Genomic DNA, 18,115 nt, shown 5'->3' on the forward strand with positions numbered 1-18,115 from the left:
AACCTTTTTAAGAGCTGGGGAGACGGCTGTAATACGTACACCCCTCCCTCAAAATGTCTCATTAAATTTTTCATCTTATTATTTTTTAAACTAATTCCTTTTGTTTTGGAGCCACATCTGGCTCTGTACTCAGTTATTACTCCTAGTATACTCAGGGGATCATATGGGATGCCGGGGATCAGGCCTGGGTTGACTGCATGCAAGGCAAGAGCCCGACCCGTTGTACTATCACTCCGGTCCTCATTTTATTTTTTAAATTAAAATTGAAAACTAATCTCCCCCAACATATCTCTCAGAATTAAGCGCGATCCAGCATAGCCAGGCACACATACCACAAGGGCCACTTTGGACCTACTGGGACCGGAGGAAGCAGACGGCACCTTCCACCTATGTGCTCATTCGACATCCACCGAATGGGGCTTGAGAGAAACCACCCACACTCTTTCATAGTGATTTCCATCATCACCCCCACATTTTCTTTCCTTTTTCTGGCCAACTTCCTATTGTTGAATCAATGTCAAATTAAATATCCATGTAATGGGACTGACTCCCTGGAGTTGGCCCTGGTAGGACCTGACCTAAGCTGGTGGGCAGGATGGACACTTCCTCAAATGGCTGGGGTCAGTGGCAGAATCCCATCAGAGAGGAAACAGTTTCGGGCCCCAGGGACTCGGCAAGGGTGTTTTCCTTCGTGACACTTCGCAATTCGGCAAACAACTCTGGAGTGGTTTTCTTGCAGATCTCCATATTTAGGCATTTAAAAAATATTGCTTCACCCCAAGGACCAGGAAGAACGCGACTCACTTGGGCAGACTGCCAGAGAGAATTTTCCAGGCGTATTCTCGGAGGTACTTCTGGAAAATGGTGGTCAGGGCGATCATGGGCTCCCCTGTGCTGAGCTGCGAGCACTGCACCATGCACTTCTTGTAGTAGACGAAGAGGTCAGCGCAGCTGGGCAGCACCGCACCCCCTTCCTCCGTGTTGGGCTTCGGTGGCCCCTGAGCTTTAAAGTCAGTCACAAACCGATCGATCAGTTCCCCAAGATTCCTAGGAGGAAGAGAATCCGAAAATATTGTTTTATTTCAAGCAAACTGTGCCTGTTTGCAATGTATTTCTGTTTCTTGACAGGAATATCATTCTGAATGCTTATGTTTAAAACCAGACCCATTTGTGTTACTCTTGTCATTGCCCGCCACCATCACTCACGAATACCAGAAAAAAAAAATGTGGCACTTTTGTGTTGCTTTTATACTTTTCAAGGAAAAAGATATGTGAGTTGCTGCTGCTGTTGTTGTTGTTGTTGTTGTGTGTGTATACATTTTCATTACTGCCCTCATGGAAACAATTAAGTACACACATACACATATTCTATTAAATTCATCATGCAATTTAGTGGCAGAGCTGAGCCTGAATCCAGTTTTGTTTTTTTGGTTTTGTTTTTGGGCCATATTCAGTGGTGCTCAAGGCTGACCCCTGGCTTTGTCCAAGGGATCAGGAGGTGCTTGTTCTGGAGGTGCTCAGGGGACATATGTGGTTCAGAGGATGAAAGGATGGAACTAGGGTGAGATGTCTTACCAGCTGTACTATCTCTCCAGCCCCTGAATCCACCAACTGAAATGCATATTGGTACCACACGTTTTTTCATAAGTGAAACTCTAATAATAGAGTTTTCGGAACTCTATTATATTATATTAATATACATTAATAATATTGTTTTCTGAACACATGAGATGTACTATGCAGTATGTCAGCACTTTATAAACATTATTTCACTGAACTTCATCGAACCTTCACAATAGGCTTACAAAGTAGATACTATACCCAACCTCAACTTCAAAAAGCAAGATGTGGGACTGAAGACATAGTACAGGGGGTAAGGAATTTGCTTTGCACATGGCTGGCTGGGTTTGATCCCCTGCATGGCACATGGGTCCCTAAGCACTTTCAGGAGAGATCATCCCTGAGCACAGAGCCAGGAGGAAACCTTGAGCACAGCGAGATATGCCGCCCTACACCCCACCCCGCGAAGCAAAAAAGAAAACTACGTAGGTTAAATACCTTGTTCAAAGAGAGGAGAAATTAGGATTCAAACCAAGCAGCCTGGCTCCAAACCTCATGCTTTTAGTTTGGGGGGCAGGGGGTGCAGTGAGTTTACACCTGGAAGTGCCCAGGGCTTTCTCTTACAGTTCTGTGCTCAGGGGTCATTCCTGTTGATGCTAGGCTACACGCAGTGCTGGGGATTTGAACAGGGGTCAGCCACAGCAAGGCAAGCTTCTCAGACCCTGTATTATCTCTCGGGTCCAAAACTTCACACTTTTATTTATTTTTTTAAATGTTATTTATGTATTTTGGCTTTTTGGGTCACAACTGCCCATACTCAGGGGTTACTCCTGGTTTTGCACTCAGGAATTACTCCCGGCGGTGCTCAGGGGACCATATGGGATGCTGGGAATCGAACCTGGGTTGGCTGCGTGTAAGACAAATGCTCTACCTGCTGTACTATCGCTCTAGTCCCAAAACTCCATGCTTTTAATCAGCTTTTAATCATCGTACCCTACTATACATTAAAGCGCAAAAAGTACAATGCCAGAAAATATTTATTTAAGTATCATTAACTCAAATGTACCCAGACACAGAGGTCGACCTAAAGAAAGAGAAAAACATAAAGAAAAGTCTAATTATTTTCTTCTCAACTGCAATTTCCCCCCCTTTCTCTTCAAGCTTCCAGAAGCAAAGATCTTATAAAAAAAATCATTGTGGGCAAAGAGAGGAAATGAGCAGCTCCAAGCCTGTGCCGGTCATGGGGGAGATGATGGCTCCATTCCCCCTCCTTCCCCCAACAATCCATTCAAACATCCCTGGGTTTGCCTGGACAGCACAGCGTCAAGGCCCTAGAGTCAGTCCAGCAGCACCGTCTAAACCACTCTCCGCACAGCTGTGCAGTGTGAGAAAGGGGAAGGTCCCTATGAGAAATGGCTGGGATCCACCCCCGTGACATTTTGTATCTTTTCTAGATGTGAAGGCTATAGGAACCCAGCTGTGTTTGTAAAATGTATTTATATAACCGTCGGGAGGAACAAGACAAGAACCACACACAGCATCAATTAGCAGGGATAGGAGAAAATTGACATGTTACTCAAGGGCTTTTGTTACTGAGTTTATTATATCCAGATGGAGCCACTCCGCCCATAAAGACTGCCGGTCTACAGGCCCCTGCCCTGGTCAGGAGCTCTCGGCTGATCGTGGAGGGTCCAAGAGCACCAGCACCACGGCTCCTCCACTGCCTCGTGTCCTGCCTCTCCCTTATTGCCCACCTCTCCTCCACAGGCCCCCTCCGCCCCAGCCCGACTCGCCTCTGCTGCCCGGCCCGGCTCTGCCTCTGTCCCCTCCCCTCGCAGCCCTGGACTCGGATCGGCCTGCCCGAGACACCGCTTATACCAGTCCTGTCTCACGCCTAACACACACGATCCTCCACTTTTTTCTTCTTTAACCCTCCACCATATGGTCCAAGAATGTCAAATATTCAAGAAATATGCCTCCTCCTGTGCAGGGTACACAGCAGGCCACACTCATTGGTCCTGGCTTTCCCCTCTCCTCTCTGGTGTGGTTCCAGGGGAATCTGGAGTCTGCACGCTAGCGTGTCACCTCTGGGGCAGGGAGGGGCTAGAGTGGCAGTACAGTGGGGAGGGCGTTTGCCTGGCAAGGGGTCGGCCCAGGTGTGGCCAAAAAAAGAAAGGATGAAGATGGCGCTAAAGGTTGTTTGCTCTAAGAACAACTCGAACGCGATCTTCTCTGCTTCAGATGAGCGACCGTGAGCTCCTGAGCCCAGGGACGAGACTACTGTGCCTCCTGCTTCCACCAGGCCCTCCTCTCAAGCTTACAGGTGAAGCTCACCCCCAGTTATGACTGCGCCCCATCAAAGATAATCAGTTGCTTGGCTGCCACATGTTGTTCCTAAGTGATGGGATGGAACAGGGAAAAAGTGAAGGGGGAATGGGTGAGGACTGGTTTGGGGTAGGAAAAAAACGTAAAAGGCGGAGAGAGATTCCCTTTGTGTTTTCTAACTTGAGTCTCTGAATCTATACTGCCAACTAAACAGGTCAGAAGTGTTTTTACTTTAATTATTCATCTCAGTTTCCCCCCACGAAGCTGAGAATATTTATTCACCTACCTTCCACTTGAGACCTAACCCAGTGAAGATGAGCATAAAATTAATTATGGTGATAAGAACATAAAGCAAAATTCTACTTCCAAAAAAAAAAAAAGCCTAAAGATCTTCCATTATGTTGCAGAATGTCCACCAGGCTACAAATGAAATAGGCTGCCTGCTTCCTCCATCCCTTCCACCCTGAGCTCCTACCTGCCTCTATGCCATACAAGGTGTCAGAAAACAAGGTACCCGTGTTTCACAGGATAAGAGTGCAGTTATCCCAGGGGGGATGGACAAGGCTCGGGAGTCTGAATAGACTGAAGGAAGAGGAAGAGGAAGAGTTTGAACTCAGGCCCCGCTGGCGCAAAGGGAGTGGGGAGAGATGGCAAAAGGGAAAGGGTTGAAGCAAGAGCAAATCAAGCTCGTTGGCGAAACCTAGCACACTGCTTAGCCTCCAGGGAAAGAGGAAGTTTAGCAGACCCTTTTTATCACATGTGCTGGGCTTCGTAAGTTCATTCTGGGAGGCGGGCGGGCAGAAGATGGGATCAGTGAGCAGCAGGGCGGGGCCAGGAAAGTCTCAGCCCAGCAGGCCTTCAAAAGTGGAACATAAACCTGCTCTCTTGGGGAAGGATGGAAAGGGAGGGTATACTGGGGACGATGGTGGTAGAGAATGTGCACAGGTGGAGGGATGAGTGTTTGATCATTGTATGACTGAACCTCAAGCATGAAAGCTTGTAACTGTATCTCACGTTGATTCAATAAAACAACAACAACAACAAAAAAACAACCCAAAAAAGAAAACAAACAAAAAAACTGGTCTTGAGGCCACACCTAGTGGTGCTCAGGGCTGACTCCTGGCTCTGTACTCAGGGATCATACTTGGTGGTACTCAGGGGACCATATGGGATCTGGGGCTGGTTGCGTGCAAAGCAAGTGTCCTTCCCACGTAACACTGCTCCCGCCGTAAGCCTCTCTTTAGGGGGCTTTTGCTAGACCACTTCATAGATGCTCCAATCCTACTGAGCACTAGGCACATGCAAGCTCCTGTGGGCTGTATGTCTAAGACACAAATACTGTGAGTGAAAAACAAAGTGAGCAGCGTGCCTGAAGTGTGTGTGCACTGCAATCAAGTGTGCGGTCCTAGTCATCACAACAATAACGAAAGGGAAAAGAAAGGAGGAAAAGAGTTAGCATTTCTCCCAGACCTGCGTTGGTCGCAGGCACTATCCAAAGTTTGGGCAAAATCAAAAAGAACTGCTGGAGAAAAAGAGACGCAGAACTGAGTGACCATGTAAGGGAAATACCACGGGTCGCCTCTTCTACCTAATGCAGTTAATTCCAGTTAAGAGTTAAGAGTCAAGCCAAGTCCTGGGGCCAGAAAGATAGCATAGGAAGTAGAGCATTTGCCTTGCCTGCGGCTGACACAGGCCTGATTCCCACCACCACATATGAGCCCCCTGAACCACCAGGAGTGAACCCTGAGAACAGCTGGCTGTGGCCCCAAATCACCACAAGAAAGGAGCAAACTGATCTAGGTGTTGCTTTGACCTTGCTGTGGAGCAGAGAGAGAGAGAGAGAGAGAGAGAGAGAGAGAGAGAGTTAATGATTTGCTACACTGTCAATCTACATGTTTCAGGAATAGGGCACTTACAGTGTGTGTGCATGTGGATTAATGATTTACCATTATTTACAATACTGTCACTATAAATGCTTCAAAAATACAATGCTGCAACCTCAGATTTGCCCCCAGGGTATTGGCTTCCCTCCACCACGACTTATAGTATTGAGATACCAACATAGCAAAAACACACTGATTTTGCCACGTAGATAGTAAGAACAATTTGGTTTAGACAGAGGACGTAACAGGAAACCAGTGAGCAAGTTTCACAAGACATTGGGCTGAGAGAATAGAGACGAGAACGGAGTCAGAAGCAAGTGCAGATTGTGGAGGAGAGAGCAGGACCACGCTGGACTATGCAATCTCTGTGGACACAACTCCAACGGCCAGGGAAACAGAAGCAAAAATAAATAAGTGGGAAGAGGAAAAGGACATTCACCTTATTTGGTGAAGTTCAAGTAAGGTCTGGAGATTAGTAATGAGCATTATATAAATGATAATGTTCTGGGGCCTGAGCGGTAGCACAGTGGGTAGGGCACTTGCCTTGCACACGGCCAATCTAGGTTGGATCCCCAGCGTCTCATATGGTCACCCGAGCACGGAGAGGAGTAATTCCTGACTGCAGAGTCAGGAGTAACCCCTGGGCATTGCCCTGGGCCCACCTCCCCCTGAGAAAATATTAGCATGCTGGTTTAGGTAACTGATAATGGTTATGTGAGATGATAGTTAATATTAGTGGAACCTGGGAGAAAGGCCAGCCGGAAACCTGTATGACTTTTCAATTTTGTCTGCAGGTCTAAATTTAGCTCCACATAAATTTGAAAAAAAGATAATTATGGCAGTAATCCACTGAATAAAACAGAAATTGATGAGTACATGGTAATATAAACGAATGAGAAAAACAGAAAGCCTCTTCTTAAAATAGAATGCCAAGCAATAAATGTAGAAGAAATGAGTTATAAAAATCATCCTTTGGCAACCCAACCATATTAGTAATAAATGTTTCAGTCGCGTATCATCAATGGTGGCAAAATAAATAGATGAAAGCTGAGAAAAATGGTCACTTCCATGGCTTCAAGGTTTTTTCCCTAATACTTAATTATTAATAGGCAGAGAAGCCTGGCTGACACTGAGTAACAGAAATGAAGACCATACAGAGCAGGATGACAGCCAGGCGAGAGTCTGGATGTGAATCACTAAGAAGGCAGCCCCTCTTCTGCATGAATCATGAATCACACGGAAGCAGCAGTCAGACGCAGAGCGAGGGACAGGCCACGAAGCAGTTTTTTGACAATGTCAAGGTCACGGGAGACAAAGAAGCCCGAGTTCTTCTGGACTGCAGGGGACCAGACATCTGACAAGAACAACCTGTGACCTTGACATAGATTCAGGATAACAGAAAAACATGTGAACTGGGACAGCTGGTGAAGTGGAAGGGGGCAACAATGTATTACTGTCTATTTCCTTGTTTGGTTTCTGGGGGACACACCTGGCAGTGCTCAGGCTCACTCCTGGCTCTGCACTCAGGGCTCACTCCTGGTGGGGCTCAGGGGTCCATACATGGCGCCAGGGATGGAACGCGAGTCAGCTGTGCAAGGTAAGTGCTTTCCCCGCTGTGCTCTCTCTTCAGTCCCTGTTAATTCACCGATTTAGACGCAACGTTGTATTGTAGTTGTTTTAGGACAGGTACAGCGAAGTACTGAAGAGTAATGGGTTAGCTTGTTTGTTTCCCGAGAACTCAGGCTACTCCAAAAAACATGTCTGTGTATCTATCTGTGAGTGCATGTGTATATGTTGGGTGTATTTTTGAGAGAACTGAGGAAATTGAAGGAGGACATAAGGGGTGCTATAGAGTTTAAAAGTAAACTATATGGTGCTGGAGCGATAGCACAGCGGGTAAGGCGTTTGCCTTGCACGTGGCTGACCTGGGTTCGATTCCCAGCATCCCATATGGTCCCCCGAGCACTGCCAGGAGTAATTCCTGAGTGAAGAGCCAGGAGTAACCCCTGTGCATCGCTGGGTGTGACTCAAAAAGCAGGAAAAAAAAAAGTAAACTATATATGTTTAAAAGTAAACAACCAACACATCAGATTGACAGAAAGATTGTAGGTATGATGAAGCTGAAGTGGATGCGAGGGGTGCGGGAAACCCCATTTCATAGAAGTTATTCAAGAGACCTCAGGAGATGAGCAGAGAGGGAATGCGTGATAACTCGCCTGACTGAGAGTCACTGGATGGGGCATTCCAAAGAGTTAGTCAAAGAGGGGCTGGAGCGATAGCACAAAGGGTAGGGCGTTTGCCTTGCATGCAGCCGACCCCGGTTCAATTCCCAGCATCCCATATGGTCCTCTGAGCACGGCCAGGAGTAATTCCTGAGTGCAGATCCAGGAGTAACCCCTGTGCATCGCCGGGTGTAACCCAAAAAGGAAAAAAAAAAAAGTCAGAAATCTGGGGCCAGAGAGAAAGTACAGTAGGATAGAGCATTTGCCTTGCATACAGCCAGTTTGGGCAGAAAATCACTACAGCCTCACAGAAGCAGACGAACCAACGTTCTCCATGAACACAAACATTCAGAAAGTCACTTCCAAGCACACAGGGGCAGTTTTGTCATACTCGCTACAGAGCTGGTTTTGCGGCTTGACCCCCTTTCAGCCCCTCCCTGAGCACTGGCTCTGCAGGCCGGGACTGTGGCTTGGCTGGGGTCAGGGCTGCTAGAACTTTCCCTGGGCAGGTGGGAGGCTGGGGAGAGGGGAAAGGGACCATGTCAGACCTAAAAGAAGGCTCACGCTACTGAGCAGGCCACTCACTCTGCACCCAGGCAGGGCGGGCAGGCAGGGCAGTGGGCTTCCCAGTCTGTGGACTTGGGTGAAGAGCCATCTCCTGTCGGCTCCGCCATGGAACCTGGGAGGTGGCTTTTATTACCTTCCTGGTAGCGAGGACAAAGCACCACGCTCATGATCCCAGGCAAGTCTGGACAGAGCTGACTCAGCTTCCGGTTTGCTGGCACTCAGGCCCTCCCCGCTGCTCTGCCCTGGCCTCTGCCATTGGGGAGCAAGTGGGTCTCAGATTTTCCTCCCTTGTAAAGTTCCAAGTCAGAGCTGCAGCAAGAATTGTGATTTCTGCAAGAATCTAACACACATCCCTACCCACCACCAGCTGCCTAGGACCATTCACCAGTCAGGGTTTTCTTTTTTTTTAAAACATAAGGGAGGAAGTGCTTCCTAGAGCCCCTTGAAATAATAGGCAACACAGTCTGTGTGTGTCTGTGGGCTCTTTGGCAAGAGGGTCTATAGCTGTCATCTGGTTCTCAAACCGTTTTCTGATCTGGGATGCAGAGAGCGGTCAATCGCGCTGCGTTTGGCATTGTTTCCCTGGTTCTCTCCCTTACCTGCGAAGGGAAAACGGATTTCTCGAACTGTCTTTTCAGCTTCAAGCTTGGGCTGCTTATTCTGGAGCGGCGGCAGCACAGCCTACGCAGCCCCTCGCCCGGGATCTTCCACAACTGCCCCAGCGCCATGGAAACAAACTGACGGGGGAGGCCACGGGCGGCCGGGCAGTAGGACGCGGGGCCAGCACTTCATCTTTCATAGAGAAATGGAGAGTCCCTCAGGAGGGGGCTGGCTCTCTGCCCAAAGCACCGCGAACAATGAGTTTACTTTATACGAATCCCGGCCATGTGGACAGGGTAGATACCAGAATTTTAAGAACGCTCCCAAAATGTTTCTCTAGGCCAGGTGGGTTTGTGGAGCCAGGAATCAGGCTTAGATATGTATTCTAGGCCCGAGAAGCAACAGCTGGTAGGTCTTAGAATTAGAGCCACAGCGATAGTACAGAGGGTAGGGCACTGGCCTTGCATGCAGCCAACCCGGCACCCCATATGGTCCTCCCAAGTCCCTGCAGGAGTGATCCTGGAGTATGGTTTTGGGCCACTGATATGGCCCAAAAGCAAAAACAAAAAGAAAGGAAAAGAGAAAGAATTTGGGTTGATCAGAGAAGCAGCATTAATCTAAAAATAGCCAAGTTTGCTCTTTAACCTAATGTCACAGACAAATGCAACAGACAAATAACGAATTCGTTTCCTGCTCTGGAGGAAACTGCTGAGAGAAAACTTTCTGATGTAGAACGTGGTACTTTCAGAGGACCAGACAGAGCAGGAACTAAGCCTTCAATACAGCCCGTACCAGGTGATGCTCAGGAGGTTATTACTGGCTTTGCATTCATGAAGTATTCCTAGGGTGCTCAGGGAACCACATGAGATGCCAGGGATTGAATCCGGGTCGGCTGCAAGCAAGAAAAGTGCCTTACCCACTGTACTATCACTCTAGACTCATATTTTTTCTTTAGTTTTTTGGGCCACACCCAGTAGTGCTTGGATCATGCCTGGTGGGGCCTGGGGACGGGAACCACATATGGCCCCAGGGATGGAATCGGGTGTTGCATATGAAAGGCAAGCACATTACCCCTATAATATCTCTCCAGCCCCACTTTATTTTTTATTTGAACAAAGAGTTAGAAAACTTTGCTTTTGTGAATCTGAGTCTTTTGCATAATCATTTTTAGGGCTTCATTATTATTTGTGATTGTTTTGTAATTGGGAGGAAACTAAAGAATCTATGAGATCAAACAGGTCAATAATAATACTGTTCCATGTAGTGATTTTATTTGAAATTATCTCTGAAGCTCATGATTTACTCCTAAAACACTGCTTTTTTTCTCATTTGCTTTGTTTTCGGATCACACCCAACGGTACTCAGAACTTACTCCTGGTGGGGTTCAGGTGACCATATGTGGTGCCACGTGCAAGGCATACTGCTCTGAATCCCGATAAAACTTACCTGGTGGAGGCCAAGGAGCTGGCTCAGCATGGCCTGCAGACACGGCTGCCCCTGTGCCGGAAGCCCAGCACAGTATGACCTGGTGGCCTCCAGCAGTGCAGCATGGACCAAACCATTCAGTCAGGTTGCCTGAGGAATGCTGGGAAAAGGGGCTCCCTGGCCCCCTGAGCACTACTTAGGAGTCCTCTCCCTCAAAAAGTGTTGGAAACAGATTTGCTAACCTCTAACAGAAATATTAAAGAAAAAGAAAGATTGGCCCTTAGGGCCTAATTGCTTTCCCATGGAACTCTCCAGAACTTTCTCACTGCAGCTTGCTCTCCTTGTGTGAACTGTGGTCTGCTTCTGGGAAGTGTGTTCCTGGGGCATCTCAGCCTTCCCTAGGGGTCCCGACCAGACTAACTCCAGTCTACTTGACCTGTCCCAGAAACTATTCCAAATCTGCCTTCCAATGAGGAAGGGCCTTCAACCGTTGCTCTGGCTGCAAAGAGACCCAAGGATGAAACAGGGTCTTTGTCCTTGACATGAACAATGAGCACTGGAACATGAAAGAACTTTGCTGGCTGTGAAGAGACTTGGCTCTGCTGGTCTGGGTTTTGGAGCCCCTGAGCTTCTGAAAAGCAAATACTGTCCATTAAATAAATGATAATTTATTTACGTCAGTATGAACTCACAAATTATTTAATTATTTAATTTATTTAATGAATTATCGCTCTGCATGTGGAGCGATAATTCATTAAATAAATTAAATAATTAAATAATTTGTGAGTTCATACTGACGTAAATAAATCAATCAATCCATGGGAAAAAAGAAAGACGCTTGTCTCTTTTTCTTTTCTTTTTTCCTTCTGGGTCACATCCAGGGCTTACTCCTGGCTCCGTGCTCAGCGATCAATTCTAGCTGTGCTGAAGGGACCACATGAGGTTTTGGAGAACTGAACTCAGGCCGGCCATGTGCCAAGACAAGCACCATATCCACTCGACTATCTCTCCAACCCCAAGGAAGCACTTCTTTATAGCAGAGAGCCAAGTAGCAAATGCAGGAGAAATGAGGAAAACAGACAATTGACATTTGGCAAACACTGTAGTAATAACTACTTTAGGCAGGAATTATCGAGGAATGTCAAAATGAGTGGGCCAAGTGTGATAAGAAACAGGATATTTACACAGTCCCAAAGATACATCCCCCAAGATAATTATTAACTACAAAGAGAAAAATAGTAACTGTGAAGCAGAGAAATCTGGCAGACACCATCTTAGGGAAATGATCGATGTCAACTCGACTAGTAATGACTGACACAGATCAACATGACGGACCTCCATATGTGCTGTACAGAGAAGGGTCTGTCCAAGCCTCTCTGCTTTTCTTGTCAGAAGTGCATAACCTCGGTTTAATCAAGAGGAAACATCAGACAGTTTGAGGGTTCTGTGAAAGACTGGCCAATGCACTTTTAACAGCGTCAAGGCCAGTGGAAGACAAAGACTGAGGAACTATTTGAGATTAAAGGAGCCGAAGAGACCTGACAACGAAGTGCATGACAGGATTCTCGAAGAGAGAAAGGGCATTAATGGTGCAATATCACTCCTGTTTGATCCTGTGCTTATATAAGATGTTAACAGCTCAGTACAGTGAGGGCAGATGAGTATAAGTCTCAATGATCTCAAAACGAAGTTAGACAAATGATATTTGAAAACATAGATGCCAGAGATAAGACTTGTTTTTCCCAACGTCCAACATAAGTCCTGCAGGCTCACTTGGGCTGGGGGGCTTTGGGATCCATTTGGGATTATTAGAGTCCAGCTCCGGTTTCTGGGATTTAGAGATGTAATACGGAATCACTTTCTAGAGGCATAAAACACCTCAAACAGCTTTCCAGGGAAGGTCCCAGGCCTGCCAAGTCCCTCCTCAACCTCTGGAAGGATTGTGTCTTTTTTTTTCCTCCTTTTGGGTCACACCCAGCAATGCACAGTGTTTACTCCTGGCTCTGCACTAGGAATTACTCCTGGCAGTGCTCAGGGGACCGTATAGGATGCTGGGAATTGAACCTGAGTTGGCCGCGTGCCAGGCAAATGACCTACCCACTGTACTATCACTCCAGCCCCAGGACTGTGCCTTTGTGAGACACAACTGTGACTGGTGGGAGGAGAAATGCAGTAGAAAACAGTAAAATGTTCATCACTCACTTGTCCTGGGATTCAATATACACGTAGAGATGCGGCTCAAAGCACTTGGAAACGATGCCATGAAACGGATTGTCTGGTGCCTTAGGCTTCTTCGGCTGAAAGGGAAGAATGATAGAAGAGAAAAGAAAGCCTTTACTCAAGCCATTTTTGACATTTTTCAAGCAGTTTCAAAGAAAATATTCCCCCCAAATTCACCCCTAGCATAACTGCAGATAAGAGGTGCGCAATGCAACTCAATGAAACGAAACAGATGATGTTTTGCACTGCGATTCATCTCAGTCTGTGAACAATAACCCAGCTTGGTTAGCATCATTTACTTGCCTTGTATGGCGAAAGATTTACTGCTACTTTGATAACACATGCGTTTTCAATTTGGAAACTATTCCTCATGCGACTGATGTTTTAAAAATGGAAATCCTAGCTAGCAGCAGCACCTCATATGTGCACAGAGCATTAGAATGTATAAAGTACTTTCCCAAGATCTAATTTTGATAGCCTCCACTTACTATTATGGGTCAAGTATTTGATACAAAATCATCTCTCCCCTCCTTGGAACAACCCTCCATATAGCACTGTAGCACTGTCCTCCCGATGTTCATCGATTTGCTCGAGTGGGCCCAGTAACATCTCCATTGTGAGACTTGTTACTGTGTCTGGCATATTGAATATGACACAGGTAGCTTCCCAGGCTTTGATGTGCGGGCGGAGGAATCAAACCCGGGTCGGCCGGGTTGGTCGTGTGCAAGGTAAACGCCCTACCCACTGGGCTATTGCTCCACCCCACCCTCCACATAGGTACTATAAAACTATTTCAAATCTAAAGAAAGGGAGGCTGGGGTGGAAGACAAAGCTTGCATGCAGGGGGCTTCAGTCACTGGCGTGGCATGGGGTCAGCCCCTGGGTAACGCCAGCCACGCGTGTCCTCACCCTCACCCTGGACAGGGCTACAGAATAATTGGGAATGGCCCCAAAATCACAAAACGAAAGGAACACAGAAAGAGAGGCTCAGTGGGCTCTAAAAGCCTTACCAAAAGCACATGATGACGCTTCCCGTCTCCTGAACTAGAACTTTTCCTATCATCTCATCGCTTTCCTATGGGGGTTCCAAACTCTTCAATTTCATCGACAATACAAGGGAAAGGAGGTAAGGGATCAGAAGAAAGCTGCTCATCTTTAATTTTGCTTCTATTCTCACCACAAGTTCCTAAAAGATGAACATTTTATGCCTGAAAACCATATACGGAGAACATAGCATGAACGCAGTAACTCCTAAGAAAAAGAGGTGGTAACCATTCATGAGACAGACAGACACACAGACAGTTCTTTACTTTTTGCCTTGCACCAGTGAAAGACTGGCACGCACTGGTCCCCTGATAGCTACTCACAAGCAATTGGTCTGGACATCATCTGGACCAGCCTGCATTTTAAAAACTTGCATATGCGCCTTGTGGACAGCAGGTATGAGCCGGGGGAGTGGGGGCGACTAAAACCTCATGGGAAGGGGGGCGTTCCGGTCCGTCCTTCACGCCCTACCGAGGTCACCAGTTGCCCCCCACAAGCGGCTCTCCAGCACGGCCACGGCCCCAGAAGCACAAGGACTTAATGCAGAACCCGGCAGCTTGGAGCAGAAAAGTGAACAGACTATGCGTTAATCCAGGCCATCAGGTCTGTCCGGAGGGGAAAGGGTGTTGCCCCAGTCGCCTTCTCCTCTCTGGAAAGAAAGATGGCGGCTGCATGGGAGCCTTGTGGACAGCAGGTATGAGCCGGCGGAGTGGGGGCGACTAAAACCTCATGGGAAGGGGACATTTCGGTCTGCCCTTCACACCCTACCGAGGCCACCAGTTGCCCCCCACAAGCGGCTCTCCAGCACGGCCACGACTCCAGAGCACAGAAACCAATTTCTTAACTATCTGACTTTCAGTAGAAATACTTCCAGGGTCAATAAGTAAAATAGCAGAAATCCAAAACTGACATTTAATTCTTGAACCCAGCTGTAGAAAGCAAATCACTTCACAATGCTTTGTCAGCATGTCTGATTTGGGGGTTGGGGGGTAAACTCTAAATAATAGTGGTGAATCTTTTATTGAAACAATGAATCTAATCAAAGCAGATAGAGTGTTAACTAGAATTCATCTGCCCCACAGGGACTGGGAGGGGTGGGGGGTGGGGTTTTATTGGGGTTCTTCATGGTAAAAAATAAGTTTTGGTAAAGGGAAATGTGCTTGATATTTGCATGACTGAGACCTAAACCTGAAAGCTTTGTAACCTTTCCCATGGTGATTCAATAAATAAATAAATTAATTAAAAAAAAACTTGCATATGCTAATTCTTTGTCAAAGTCTCTGAGGAAAATAAATTAAGATCTCCCTTAAAAACACATTAATTCACTGACTTTCCTGGGGTTAAGATTCAAGTACACTTTGGGTATAAACTGGCATCCATAACATCGAAAATGGAAGTACCCATTTGCTTTAATAAATACAAGAAAAGCTAAGCCAATGACAAACATAATTACTTTTTTCTTAATATTTTTAAAATTAAGAGACAGCAGTGGTTTAAAAAATTCTCTAAAATGGGGCTGGACAATAAGAGAGAGAGAGAACAAAAGGGAATGCCCTGCCACAGAGGCAGGGTGGGATGGGGGGATGGGAGGTGGGAGGGATACTGGGATCCGTGGTGGTGGGAAATGGGCACTGGTGGAGGGATGGGTATTTGATCACTGTATAATTGAAACCCAAGCACAAAAATTTGTAAGTGTACAACTGTACCTTATGATGTCTCACTGATAAAAAATAAAATAAAATAAAATAAAATGGGGCTGGAGAGATGATATAGTGGGTAAGACACTTATTTGACTTGCAAGTGGCTAGCCTGAATTTGATCCCCAGCACCACCGATGTTCTCCTGAACCCTGCCAGGAGTAAGCCCTGAGCACTGTGAAGTGTGACCCCAAAATCCCAAAATAAAACAAAAACATTATCTCTAAAAATTATGGAGGATTCAGGGGCCAGAGAAATAGAATAGTGGGTAGGTAGGGCACTTTCCCTGCAAGCTGCTGACACCAGGTCCAATTCCTGGCACCACATATGATTCCTGAGCCCCTCCAGGAGTCATCCCTGAGTGCAGAGCCAGGAGTAAGCCCTGAGTACAGCTAGGTATGGGAAGAAAAAAAAAAAAAAAGAGGATCCAGGGTTGGGGATCCAGCTCAGAGGGCTGGAATGCATGCTTTGCATGTGGGAGGCCCAGGTTGGACCCCGGGAGGGAGACCCCTGGACAATGTGCCAGGAGTAGCCCCAAGCACTACTGGGTGTGGCCGCAAAACCAGAAACATAGAAGTAAAGTAAAATTAAGGAGGATTCATGACATAGTATGAACCCTGTGAGGGGGTAGCCCTTATTCATTTGTTCTACATTTTTCAAGCCAGTTATCCATTATTCTTTTCAATAGGGGCTTTATTAAATGACCTGCCAATTTGTCTAATATTAAGAGACTATTTCCTGAGTGGAATTAGAGATATAACTACTAACACCCATGTGCCTTTTTATTAATGCTGCTGAAAACAATCAACATAAAGGTCATACTTAGTTCTTTTATTTCTATTTGTATTATTTATTTTTGTTTTCTTCTACTGTAGAAAATCCTTGCCGTGACAAAACCACCGCAAATAATACTTTCTACTTAAAAGTCATGAATCTGTCTCATGAACGAATATATGTAAAGTGTGTGTGTTTGTATAAGTGTGTGTGCACGCATGTGTGTGTGTGTATGCAGTCACTCCAGGGTCCGAGCCCAGGGCCTCATACAGTAAAGTGTGTGTCCAACCAAGGCACATCTCCGCCTGACCCAGTAGATGATAACGAGAGCCTAAGTAATACAGGCTCTGTCATCTCTTTAGCTAGGGGCCACTCCCAGAGGTAGTCAGCGCACACGCAGGCTGAAAGGTTTGGCGCCTGGGCCGGGTGATGCGGCTGGTACTGCTCTGCTCACCAAGTCATACTCAGCAGTACCTGAGGGTTACACAGTGCTGGGGGGCAAACTTGGCCCCATGTGCTCCACCCCTCTGAACTATCTTCTTAGTCCATCTTCTTTGTGTGTGTGTGTGGGGGGGGGGGGTTGGGGCCACATCCAGTGAACCCCAGAGGTTACTCCCTCCTGGCTCAGCACTCAGGAACCACTCCTGGCTTTGCTTGGGGGACCATATGAGGTGCCAGGGACTGAACGCAGGCAAATGTCCTATCTGCTGTACTATTATTCTGGCACCCTTTTTTTTGCAGTATGTATTTATTTTATTTGTCTTTATTCACCTAAAGTTTATGTTCACTTTTCTACCTACTGGCAACATTTTCATTTCTCACATAATAGTCTCCTGAGCCTAGCCAGGAGCAAGTTTTGGAGGCCACCCCTGGCAGTGCTTGGGACTAATTCATTCCTGGCTCTGTGCTCAGGGATCACTCCTAGTAGGATTTGGGGGACCAAATGGGATGCTGGGGACTGTTTTCTGGGCAGCAGCATATAAACCAAGTGTCTTATCTGCTGTACTATCTTTCTGGCCCTGAACTCATTAAGCTTAAAGCTGCAGTTTTAAGTGATGAAAGGAAATGGTTCCACAGCCGTGGAGTAATTGCATCTCAACCGGCTACCCCAGGCCGTGGGCTTGGCAGGGTCCCTGAGAACACTCAGAGGGTGGTGGCACTGTCACTGTTCAGGTATTAGCCTGCAGGGGACTGCTCCACCCAGGGGGTGTAGAGACACCTGTCACCAGGGCTCTTGTGCTTTCAGTGAGAGCTGGAAGCAAGAGGGGAATTATGGGAGGGATTCAGAAGTGTCCTTTTCTCTCTTCCCCCCCCCCCCCCCACCCCGGGCTGCCTCAGGCCTCTGGCCGCTTTACACGGGTGCTCACAGTCGGAGAATAGGTGCTGGAATGTCCAACCCCAAGTGGAGTCTCCCTTCGCAATGGTCAGCTCCCCCAGGGCTGACTCTCAGCTTAAAGAATATACTAAGTCCTTTAGCAGTAGCGTGCAGGCTGGATTTTGGAGTGTGTGAATTCTGTCCCAAAGCTGCAGATGTTTAAGCTATTTCCTCTTGGAGTTTGATGGAATAATAAAAGGTTACTGTTGTCACAGTAAGGAGGGCTGCAGCTGGTCCCATTTCCTTTCATTACTATCCAATGTAAACAGATTAAATCTAACTGCTCGGATCACCAGAAGGGTACATTTGTAAACCACAAATTCCTTATTTCTTCTCCCTCTTTGAGCACCCCCAGTCTCCTTTCTGATGACCTCCCCCTTTTCAATTTTAAATCACTATGCTGGGTAGGCCAACCTATTGTTC

At 46.9% G+C, this 18,115-nt stretch overlaps 1 protein-coding gene across 1 annotated transcript in view; it reads right to left on the reverse strand.

Annotated features, from left to right (window-relative positions):
* VPS53 (VPS53 subunit of GARP complex) overlaps positions 1-18,115 on the reverse strand; it is a 158,434-nt gene that overhangs the window by 51,293 nt on the left and 89,026 nt on the right. Inside the window, exons 13-14 of the mRNA XM_056126892.1 lie at positions 12,785-12,879; positions 805-1,047 (exon numbers count right to left, since the gene is read on the reverse strand). Of these exons, the coding sequence (XP_055982867.1) occupies positions 805-1,047; positions 12,785-12,879 (338 nt within the window). The remainder of the gene's footprint in view (positions 1-804; positions 1,048-12,784; positions 12,880-18,115) is intronic.

This window comes from Sorex fumeus, unplaced genomic scaffold, assembly GCF_029834395.1.
Source record: "Sorex fumeus unplaced genomic scaffold, SorFum_2.1 ptg000063l, whole genome shotgun sequence".
NCBI lineage: Eukaryota > Metazoa > Chordata > Mammalia > Eulipotyphla > Soricidae > Sorex > Sorex fumeus.